The sequence below is a fragment of the Elephantulus edwardii genome, unplaced genomic scaffold (genome assembly GCF_000299155.1).
Source record: "Elephantulus edwardii isolate Elephantulus edwardi_28Jun2011 unplaced genomic scaffold, EleEdw1.0 scaffold00028, whole genome shotgun sequence".
Classification (NCBI taxonomy): domain Eukaryota; kingdom Metazoa; phylum Chordata; class Mammalia; order Macroscelidea; family Macroscelididae; genus Elephantulus; species Elephantulus edwardii.
This window is the reverse complement of record NW_006399778.1, coordinates 11,083,385-11,095,592: the sequence shown is the minus strand read 5'-3', so window position 1 is coordinate 11,095,592 and position 12,208 is coordinate 11,083,385. Positions and strand designations below refer to the sequence as shown.

The 12,208-nt window shown below is 39.3% G+C and overlaps 1 protein-coding gene across 4 annotated transcripts in view; it reads right to left on the bottom strand.

The window, feature by feature from the left end:
• Positions 1–12,208, bottom strand: part of EIF4G3 (eukaryotic translation initiation factor 4 gamma, 3) — a 427,927-nt gene that overhangs the window by 58,748 nt on the left and 356,971 nt on the right. For all 4 annotated transcript variants that reach the window (XM_006883565.1, XM_006883564.1, XM_006883567.1 and 1 more), the window contains 2 exons: positions 10,301–10,405; positions 8,124–8,256 (listed from right to left, as the gene is read on the bottom strand). In XM_006883565.1, coding sequence (XP_006883627.1) covers positions 8,124–8,256; positions 10,301–10,405 — 238 coding nt within the window. The remainder of the gene's footprint in view (positions 1–8,123; positions 8,257–10,300; positions 10,406–12,208) is intronic.

Sequence of the window (12,208 nt, the reverse complement as noted above, 5' to 3'; positions counted from 1 at the left end):
CCCACCCCCAATTTGCTCCTCTCTTTGAAAAAGCAAAAGAAAAATTCTTACTCCTTCTGTTCTTGATCTTAACAGTTAGCAACAATGATCTATTGTTCTTTGACAATGCTGTTTCAGGGTCTTTGTTCTTGCTGTTGTAGCTGTTGTGAACCTTTCAGTCAAAACCAACCCACAGCTGACCCTCCAGTAGGTTTTTTAGAGACAGTACATCACATGGGAGGGAATTGTCCAGCTTTCTTCAGCAGAGCAGCTGCTGGATTCAAACTGTGTGCCTTTGGGATTGTAGTACAGTTTCTTATCACTAGACCACCAGTTCTTGCTCTTACTTTTGTCTAAAATCCTATTTCCCTGATGCTCCCTGACCTGCTTCTAGTCTTTGCTTAAATGCTAACAACTTGAAGAGGCTCCCCAAATCTCCCTGCTTAATCACAACCTCTAACCACCAAGCATTGCACTTCCTACCCCCTCTCCCTGCCTTACTCTTCTCTTCAGACTACTAAGTGATAAATTCTTTATTTCACTTAAATAGTTGTCATTTGTGCCAAATAAAATTTAAGTCCCATGAGGCAAGGGCCATTTCTCTTGTTAATTGATGTTTGGTCCCATCAAGTTAACTACAACCCATAGCAAACCTATGTATAACAGAGTGACCTTGCCCTATCCTCTACCATCATCACAATCTTTAACATGCTAAGGCCCACTGTTTAAATCACTGTGCTGATTTACCTCACTGCAGGTCTTCCTCTCTTGCACTGACCTTCCACCATTCAAGCGTGGTATCTATTTCCAAGGACAGCCTCCTCCTGACAGCATGCCCATGTGAGATGAAGTTTTACCACCTTTGCCTATAAGGAACATTCTGGTTTCATTTACTCCAGGACAGATTTGTTTGTTCTTCTGGCAGCCCATGATACTTGTCCTCAACACTGAAATTCAAAGCTATCAATTCTTCTTTGTTTTTCCTTATTCACTGTCCAACTTTTAGATGCACAGGAAGCAAGTGAAAAAGATTATGGTTGCTCTTTGGCACTTTAAAGAGATCCTTGAAAACATATTTCCGTATGCAATGTCTTTGTTTCTTTTTTTAGCAGAAGTATCTCCCTATCTCATGTAAAACTGGGCTTCTGTTTGTCCTGGCTGGTCTGACTTGAGATATTTGCCTTCCTCTGGCTGATCATTTGAAAACTACCTGAATTTGGACACAAATGCTGAGTCAGTTCCTTTTAAAAAAAACCAAAACTCTAAGATACGCGTTCACCTCAGTGAGAACATATCTCCACAAAGGCTCCTCTATTCCAGTTGTCCTGAACCAGGTGGATGACTATTTCATGAGTGTATTCTTTGGCCCAAACATCACCTAGTAAAATTCTGAAAGCATTTTTTTAAAAAAAATGCAACATGTGTTTTGATTTCTTGACTTCTGGTATCTTGGCCTTGATTATGGCTTCAAGTAAAATGAAATAGCTGACAAATTCAATCTTTTTGTTGCCTATCAGTCCTATGGTGAGGATTTTCATTTTCTTGATGTTGAGATATATTGAAGGTTGTGATTTCTGATCTTCCTAAGTGCTTCTAGTCTTCTTCACTTTCTGAAAGCAAGGTAGTGTCATCTATATATGTTGGTATGTCTTCCTCAAAATCTGTTGCCACATTTTTTTACATGTTTAAAATATAGTCCAGCTTTTCAAATAATTTTCTCAACATATATATTGAATAGTTATGGTGAAAGGACACAATACTCATGCACACCTTTCCTGATTTATAAAATGATAGGCACTTAATAAATATGTATTAAATAAATGGCTGAAATATTAACAAACTATATTATATATATATATAATACATTTGTTCTTTGGAGGTAAGAATGTGAGGCTTTGGATCACATACTTTGGGCATGTTGCTAGGAGGGGCTACTCCTTGGAGAAAGACATGATGCTAAGAAGGGTGGAGGACTGACAAAGGAGAGGAAGACCCTCAACTAGGTTGACTGATACAGGGATGGCTGCAATGGACTCTTGTGTGTCAGGAAGTGAGAGGATGGTACAGGACAGAACAGGGTTCAGGGTCACTATGTGTCATACTTGACTCATTGGCACCTAACAATAACAATATACTTATCATTACTGTCAAGGCAGAACTGACCCACAGCTGACAGAGGCAGTAAATCACATGGGAGGAGAATGCCCATCTGTGAATTTGAACCATGTGTTTTAGGTTGGCATTGCAGCTCCTTGTCACTAGGCTACCAGAGCTCCTTTTGAAATAATAGTGCTTTGAAAACTTATGAATAATAGAAGAACATTGTTGAATAGCTGAAGGGTCTGAATATGAGCCCCTCAGGTCGAAAGACTCTAAGAAGATGAGGAGAAACAGCTGCAAACATTCATTAGTAATCAGAACAAGGGATATATAAACTCTGAATGTATGAATCTAGGAAAACTGAAAGCTGTAAAAAGTGAAATAGAATGCATAAATTACATCTTGGGAATTAAGAGCGTTGGGATGGAATGGTACTGTCCATTAAGAATCATGATTTACAATTCTGGAAAACAAACTGAAGAGGAATGGTATGGCAGTCAACATAAAAAAGACCATTTCAAGATCTATCCTGAAGTAAAATGATGTGAGTGATAGGGCTCTATCCATACATATAATAAGAATGACCTGTTAATCCAACTATTATTCAAATATACCAGCCACTAAAGTCAAAGATAAAGAAACTGAAGATTTATACCAAATTCTGCAGTCTGAAATTGACCAAATATGCAGTCAAGGTGTATTAATAGTTGATGACTGGAATGCCAACATTGGAAACAAGAAGTAGGGCAGATAATTGGGAAATATGGCCTTGGAAACAGAAATGAATTTTGAGATCAAATGCTAAGAATTTTGCACAACCAATAATTTGTTTATGTCCAATACCTTTTTTATAAAAGAATAAATAAAAGGTGACTACATACATGAACCGCACCTGATGAATTACCTAGGAATCAGACTGACTAAATTTGTTGAAGTTCATTCAGATGATGAGTATTAGCAGTCAAAGCAAAGTTAGGAGCTGACTGTGGAACAGATACATTACTTATGAGCAAGTTCAAACTGAAGCGGAAAAAAAATGAAACATGTCCACCAGAACCAAAGTATGACCATAAGTCTCTCTTAAAATGAATTTAAAAAACACCTCAAAAACAGATTTGATGTACTGAATACTAGTGTCTGAAGAGCGGAAGAGTTGTGAGATAATGTGATGTAGGCTTAAAAGTTGGCTTTTTTTTTTAAGCTATTACAGATAGTCCCTTCTGGTCTCCAACTACCTTATACCTGCAGAAACATAATCCTGCAAATCATTAATAGGTGCGGGACTAGGATGAGATAAAGAATGTGTTTACACACAGCAGCAAGACTTGCGGCAAGCAAGACGTGTAGTGGCAAGACCTGAGGGAGAATGGAGCAAGATCCTGTTGGTGAGACCCTAGTGATGGTTTTGGAGAAACTGTGGCAAAATAAAAGCAGAGGAGCCCTGAGATAAAGGCCACAGTTAAAGGTGTTTGCTGTTCTTGCCAGATGCTTGAAGGAGAAGCTGATTTATAACTTTCTAGATGCTTGTTTGCTTGAAGGCAACCTTGCTGAATGATTTGGATTTGAATCCTGAACTGAAACCAGAGCCTGGACTAATTGAGGAATTGTGCCTTCCAACTTGGACTAAAACCTGTACGTGGTTTGGGCGATACAGTTTGCCTTTACCACTCTCCAACTTCTTTCCCTAGCAAACACCATTGTTGGTATGAAAACTGTGAGTCTATGAGTCAGCAAATAAATGAAAGAATGTCTTGCTGTTGGTGTGGCTCTAAGAAGTACCATAGGGCTGGGCTATGAGCTCCTTATCTGCTTTCTACTCTGAGGTGGTGAGGGGCTGTGCTATTCTTACTTTCTCTGCCTCTTTCAGAGAGACGCTCAGGACCCTGTGCCTCTATGTCCCATTTTCTACTACTCAGATAGATGTTGTTGTTATTGTTGAGTACAATCGAATTGGAAGTGACACACAGCCAACCCTCCAGTGCATTTTCAGAAGCACTTAATCATCCATGAAGAAAGGAAAAGGTCATAATAAAACAAGACAGACAGACTAAAGTGGATATCAGAAGAGAATCCGAAACTTACACTAGAACATAGAGGTCAAAACAAAGGGTAGAAAGGCTTAAAGTAAGAGGGCAGCACAGAAGATTTCAAAAGGCAGCTCAAGAAGAAAAAAAAGCATTAATAAGAAATGTGTGAAGAGCTGGAGCTAGAAAACCAAAAGGGAAGAACACACATTTCTAAAGCTGAATAAAATGAAGAACATGTTCAAGACTACAGTTGTAATACTGAAGGATTATAAAGGCAAAATATTGAATGATGCAGAAAGGAACAAAATATAGAAAGAATACAGAGTTACTGTACCAAAAAGAATTGGCTGACACTGAGCCAACCATTCAGCAAGCAGCACCTGATCAAGAGCCAAAGGTGATGAGTAAGTTCAAGTTACACTGAAAGCATTTGGTAAAAAGTAAGGCCCAAGAACTGACTGAATAAAAACTGAGGTGTCTCAGGAAAAAGATGCAGCCCTGGACATGCTCCCTGGCCTATGCCAAGAAATGTGGAAGACAGATACTTGGTGAACTCACTCACTTGAAGAGATCTGTACTTGTTACCACTCAAAAAAAATGGTGATCCAACAGAATGGAAATGATCTAGCAATATCATTAATATTACATGTAAGTGTAAAATCTTTTTGATGATTATTAATAAAGGGCTGGGAAAAGGGACAGGGAACTGCTAGAAATTCAAGCTGGATTCAGAAAAGGTTATGGTATAAGGAATATTAATGCTAATGTCAAATGGGTTTTGGCTGAAAGCACAGAAAACTAGACAGACATTTACTTGTGCTTTTTTGATTATGCAAAGGTATTTAACCATGTAGATCATAAATTATAGCTAACATTGAGAAGAACGTGAATTCCAAAATACTTAATTGTGTTCATGTGAAAACTAGACACTGATCATGAAATGGTTGTCCAACCAGAACAAGGGAAAGCTGTGTGGTTTAAATGTGTCAAGGTTGTATCTTTTCTCCATACTTATTCACTTTGTATGCTGAGCAAATCATGTGAGAAGCTGGACTCGATAAGGAAGAATGTGGCATCAGGACTGGAGGAAGACTTATCAACAATCTGCATTATGCAAATGACACAACCTTGTGTGCAGAAAGTAAAGAAGACCTGAGCAATATCATGATAGCTAGAGAAATGACTGAAGTTGTCAATAGTCTAATTTTATTTGGATCCACAATCAACACCTATGATAGTATCAGTCAAGAAACAAAAAGATGTGCTACATTAAGAAAATATGCTGTCAAGGATCTCTCCAAGTAATAAACTACAAAGATGTTAGTTTAAAGGCTGAGTCAGTTATGTCTGATTCAAGTCATTGCTGTTGTATATTGTCGAGTCTGAAATGACCCACAGCTGACCCTCCAGTAGGTTTTCAGAGGCATTTAATTGCACAGGATGAGATTACACACATCTTTATCCTATGGAGCCTTGGTATATCCAAGCTACAGTATTTTCAATTGCTTCCTACACATCTGAAATACGTGATAATAAATAAGGACAGTAGAAGGGTTGATGCCTTTGAATTGTGGTGGTGGGGAAAAGTAATAGCTCCACAATCAACACTCTTGGTACCAGCAGCCAGGAAATTAAAAGACAAATTGTGATAGGAAAGTCTTCTGTCAGAGACCTCGCCAGAGTACTGAAGAGCAATGACGTCAGTCGGGAGATGAAGGTGTGCCTGACCCAGGCCATAGTCTTTGTAATTGCATGCTATGTGTCAGAAAGCTGTACAATGACTAGGGATGATAGAGAAATGATGCCTTTGAGCTGTTGGAGAAGAATATACCATGGACTGCCAGGAGAACAAATAGATTCACCCTAGAGAGGGTGAAACCAGGCTGCTCCTTGGAGGCAAGGATTCTGAAGCTTCATCTGACATACTTTGGGCATGCTGCAAGGAGGGACCAGTCATTGAAGAGGGACATCATGCTTGGGATTGTGGAGGGACAGCGCAGGAAAGGAAGACCCTGATGAGATGCACTGACTCAGTGACTAGAGTAATGAAGGTAGGTGTGTCAGAAACAACAAGGTTGGCTCAGGATAGAGCAGATTTCAGGGCTATTGTACACAGGGTCACTATGAGTCGCAAGCAACTTTATGGCACATAACAACAACAACTACCAAAAAACCAAACACATCTGTCTTGGAAGAAGTGCATCTGGAATGCTTCTCACAGGCAAGGACAGTGAAGCATCTCACATTCTTTGGGCATGTTGTTAGGAGGGGCCAGTCCTTGAGAAAAGACATGATGCTTAGAGTGGTAGCAGGTCAGAGACAGAGAGGAAGACTTTTGACAAGACAGATTGACACAGTGACTTTAAAGCGGGCTTGAGCATGTCAGAGAATGTGAGGATGGTGCAGGACAGGTCAAGGTTCAGATCTGTCATTCATTACTGAGCAGTAACAGGTTTGTTCCTTGCTTATTCTTATGATTATTATATCCTAGTTCTCTCCAGTTGCTTTTTATCTGTGACTTGTCAAGACTCTTTACTTCCTTAGTTGCATTGATTTCTTCCCTTCAGTTTTGATCAACCATAAAAGCCGTTAGTGGAAAAGCACTGTGGTGACACTCTGGTACTATCCAGGGTGAGGAATATGAGTTAAGTGTACTACGTCATGAAACATAAAAATACTCTAATAACAACTTCTCATAACAAGCTCTACTGTATCTGTGATAAACGATGAGAGACAGAAAGAGCTGCCATCAATTGCCTCCAACTTACACAACCTTAGGTACACCAGAATGAAAACTTCCTGGTCCTAGGAGTCCATCTCTATGGTTACTGAAGGTCTTCCACACCCTTACTGGCTCTCTACATCACCAAAAATGATGTGTTCCTCCACTACTTGTTACCTCTTTATGACATGTGCAAAGCAGACAAGCTAGACAGTGTTCTAACTTGTCAATGTTAGAAAATGTTGTAACTCTCATGGTTTTTACTAGCTCACTGGCTAATTTTTAGTGATAATTTCAAGGCCTTTCTTCATAGTCTAGTCACTCCACTGAAGGCTCTTTACCATGGCTGATCATCCTGGTGTTTGCAATAACAGTAGCATAGCTTCTAGCATCATGGCAACACACTAGTCATCATAATATTTGATAAGTGACAGGTGGGTGGTGACAGATTAATAACAGCGAATTATTATAGAACATTTACGATGTGCCAGAAGTTATGCTAAATTCTTTACATATGTTACATAGTTTCATACTCACATAGATACTTTGTTCTACAGACTAAGTGACTTATGTAAGGTTACTTAGGAAATAGAAGAGCTGAAATTCAAACCCAGGTATTTGGTTCCACAGTCTATGCTCTCAACCATTATACTATATGACAAAGTCACCACTTGAGGTACTTAACTATCATTTACATGTCCTATAATCATGTCAAAATAAAGAAATAATCATTTCTCTTCTGAAAAATATTTCATCTTCTAAATGCTCGTAAATTTTCCAGTGGACTATTTTCTCAGGTATAAAATGCATTTCATTTCATTTTTCAAAGTCTCTGCATTGGGTTAAGCTAATCTGCCCTTTAAAATCCAATTCAAAGACTCCTTCCTCAAAGAAATATTTCCTCCAAGTTTCTCTCTTCTCTTAGCTGAATAACCTTAGTGGAGAACATACTTCATAACTAATGATGTTTAATATTTGCTTGACAAATATTCTCTGTATTAATTTTGCCATCCAGATAAACTATAAGCTTTTAAAGGGGAAAGTTGGTTTCCATAGTGTGATTTTGGGGTTTTTTTCCTTCTTGGTCTATTTTCATTAATATTGAGAATATCTAAGAAGTTTAATAACATTTTATTGGTTACTGGCTAGTAGTTAAGGAAATACTTAGTTCAAATTAACACTCTTTTCTTTGGGTTATTATTTTTTTGTCCCATTTAACACCAAAGAGAGAATGTCGACATAACTTCCCTCTAAACTTTCAATTTCTCTAAAGCCTCGCATACACAAGCCCTCACCTGGTCTTCTCTTCTCTTTGGTCATGAGCTGCTGGACCTTCCTTTGCTCTTCTTGTTCTTCTATTTTAGCCTCTTTGTGGATCTGTTCAATAGTTTTAGGGCCTTGATCTGCTCTCCGAGATACCCAATTACACTATAAAAATAAGAAATAAAGTCATCAACCAGATGGTAATAATTAAAAAGAAAAAGAATTAACTTTTACAAGTCTATTTTATAATTTTCATAGCTGAAAAATAGAAAATACCTTAAAAATTGGTACTATAGCAGTTTTTAAATCTCTTTTTTGGTAGATGGTACTCTGTGCGGTTTATAGATGAGAGCTAAAGAATTAAATTTTTATCAGCCATATGCTGAGCATTCCAAAAGACAATGGATAAAAAGAACAAAATAAGTAAAAGACTGGCTCAAATATACTTTATTGTTATAATTTATACTTGAAAAGAGGAGAAAGAAGAATAATCAAGAAAATAAAGATTCCTTGGTCCTGCCTTAATTCATTGTCATGCCTATGTAACTCATATTACATTCATGGGATTTCTTAATTGAGGAGGATTATTATTTTTCTCCCTTCTGTGTCCTAGTTTTGATATCCTACACTAAGTGCCATGCCAAAAAAATCACAGCGGAAGATACTCATGACAAAAAAAAAGTTGTCCCCTTGTAATGAAATCTCTCCATTCCCATCTAACATGATAGAACATGGCTCAAATCTGTTCTTAGGCTGGCTATGAGTAGTCAGCTTGGTGGCACTGAACAGTAACAGCTACATTTCCTGCTCAGTTTCAATATCCAGTATTAGTGGATATGATTAAATGGATAGGTGAAGACGTTTTTATATTTATCTGAGTTGGCTTAGAGGAGGGGCTGGTAAACATGTCTCTATCAGAATGCAAATTCTGGTCAATTGCTACTGGTTATGGAGTATCTTGAGCCATCTTCAACACCATTTGGCCTGGGAGCAAAGAGAGGGAAAAAGTGAGGCCTGCATTAATTTTCTCTGGTTTAGAGTTGGCAACAGTATGTTCCTTGTTAAAATTTTAAAAATACCCCAAAACCCAAAAATACAAGGTAGTAGTGGTAAATCTCAAATCCTGGCCTAGAGGAAAGAGAGTTGCTTTTTTGTTATGTGCCACTGAGTCACCTGAAACCTATAGTGACCCTATATACAGCAGCTCTGAACCTTATTAGGTGTCATCAAATCAAGGATGAATTCACGGCAACACTATGAACAACAGATCTGAACCCTGTTCTATCTTGTGCCATCCTCATCATCTTTGATATACTTAAGTCCAGTAATGCACTAACTGTGTCACTTCATCTTGTTGAGAATCTTCTTCTCTTTCACTGATCCTACCTTTTCAAGCACGATGTCCCTCTCCAAGGAACAGCCTTTCATAGCAACATGCCCAAAGTATGTGAGTAGATGCCTCACCATCCTTGCCTCCAAGGAGCACTCTGGCTGCATTTTCCCCAAGATATATATCTTTGTTCGTTTGGCATTCCATGAGATCCTTCTTCAACACACAACTCAAAGGCATCAATTCTTCTTCAGTTATCCTTATTCATTGTCTAGCTCTCTGATGCAAAGCAAGTGACTGAAAAGACCATGGCCTAAATTAGCTGTACTTTAGTCCTCAAACTGGCATTACTGCTCCTCTGTGATTAGGAGAGGTCCCTGACAGCAGACTTGGCTAATGAAATACGTTTCCTGTTCTCTTGACTACTGGTACCAAGGGTATACGTGGTGGAAAGGCAGTAGTGGAGAATTAAACTCAACTTGAACATCTCTCATGTGCTAAACATGTCACATCATTATCTCATTATCACATTATGTTAAACTGTTAAGGTAAATAACTCTAATCAGAGACTAAAGACAAGAAGATAAAATACATTTATTGGAAAAATGAGGCTTTGTGATTCCTTAGGGTTAACTTAAAATGCTTGAGTTAAAAAGTTTGAGTTCAGAACTGATGACTTTAAACCTAAAATATGGTTTGATAGAATAAGGAAAGAAACACATTAACACTGCTCTCTCACAGAAGTTTGCCAACTTGAGCTCTGAAAGGTCTTGAAACAAAAATATTATGCTCTTACAGACATAAGAACTACAGCCCTTTCCTTCAACTCAATTACTTAAAAGAGAGTAGGACAGGTTTGCAGTAGCTCTTTGAACTTACCAGCCTTAGGTCTATCACATCTTGAAGCATGAATCGAATCCTAGATGATGTTTTTCTTTCTTTCACAATTTTCTCCATTTGATTAAAGTACTGGTCCATACGAGGCTGAAAGAGATAAAAATATTAGTATTTCTGGTTAAAGAATTAAAATGTCATTTTTCCCCATACAGATTTTTTTAAAAGCCTATGAATAACAACTGGCAACCAAAAGATAACGTGGTATAACTTTTTAACCAAGTCTATGCTGTTCCAATCCAGACTTCCAAGCAGTTGGCTGTGGTCATGTGACTAAGTTCAAGCTGAAGGAACATAAGTGGAAACAGCCTTTGGTAGCTCACTGGAAAGTTCTTATGACAGAAATGCCTGTATTGTTTTCCTATCTTCCCACTTTTTCTGCTGAGAAAGATAAGGACAACCTTAGAGATGATAGAATATTAGGTGGAAGTTTCTAAATTCTTGATCTTTGAGCCACAAGATCTTTACCATCCAACTTTTGTTTATATGAACAAGAAATAAACTTCCTTCTTGTGCAAGCTACAAGAGCTCTGTCTGAACAGTGTGTAACCTAACAGGCTAGTAACTGAAAGGAGAAAGATGGGTTGTCTCCTGTAAAGATATAATATACTTAGAAACTTGTCAGAGGGTCACTATGAAACAGAATCACATTGATGGCAGTGGGATTTGGGATGTCCTGTCCCGGCTAAACAGAAAAGTGGCTCACTGAGGTGTGACATTTCTTATATTATTTCTTCAAAGCATTTCTAATTTCTCCACCAATAAGACTCCACCACTAAATACAGACATTTCTTCACTTTTCATTTGGTTATTATGTTATGTCAACATTTTAAATAATTTTTCATGTTATAGTTAGATAACTATTTTAATTAGCTAAAATGTAGACTTCTCAAGAAAGCTACTGAGGCGATCCAAAATAGTGGCGGAGGCAGAGACAGCGTGGTGAGCTGCGGGAACAGTGAACCACTTAAAGCAGGACCATTATGGCCTTCCACAGACTTCGGCTTATTGATAATTGAACACTTAAACAGTTGATGACTGGCCCTCAGTGAAGATCGAGGCTCAACAACAGGAATTCAAGGATTCCCAAGGAGAAATGGGTGAGTCTCGTGGCTCCCAACACTCCCCCCGCAGAGCCCGAGCAGTGCCACACAGCCGCTGCAGCTCCATGAGGCTTCCACAGCCGGAACGAATGGATTCCCTCACCCAAAATGGATTCTGTGCACCGGCCCTCCTCAAGACTGGTATAGCGAAGCTACAACACTGCCGCAAGGTGGACTTGTTCTGGAGAGAATTCTTGGAGCCAGGATGGCAGTAGTGGGGGAAGTGGGTGCTCCCATGCAGCGGGGTGGGGTGGCCACCAGCGCTGGGGGAGGGGTGCACGCCCTGCTGGCCGCCTGCGTAGGAAGTGGGGGATGGGATGCATGCCTGCCATCTGCAGGTTTGGGTTTCCTTGGACAGGCCAAAGAAGACGATTACCTATAGAATGGATTGCTGAAAGTAAATATGAGTCTGATGACCTTAACAGTGGCAGCTTGCACAAGAGGACCAACATCCTAAATGCACCACATATTTTGTTCTGTTGAATGTTTCTGCCAAAAGATGGTTAGATCTGGGGGGAGTCTGTTCACAATTCTCAGGTTCCCTTTATCATATATAAAGGGAGAGGGCAGTGACACCTACTTCAAAATATAGTATGCCACTTATGGGGGGGTAAAAGTGGCAGTGCTGGAAGTGGAAACACTATCCTTGACCACAGAGTGCTCAGTCAGGCGAGGGGACCAGACTGGGGTAGGGGCAATTGAAGGGGGAGTATACCAGCCAATTCCTGGGGGTGTTGCCCTGCTTGGGGTGGGCTGCCCTCGGCCTGTGGCTCGGGGCGAGCCATTGTGG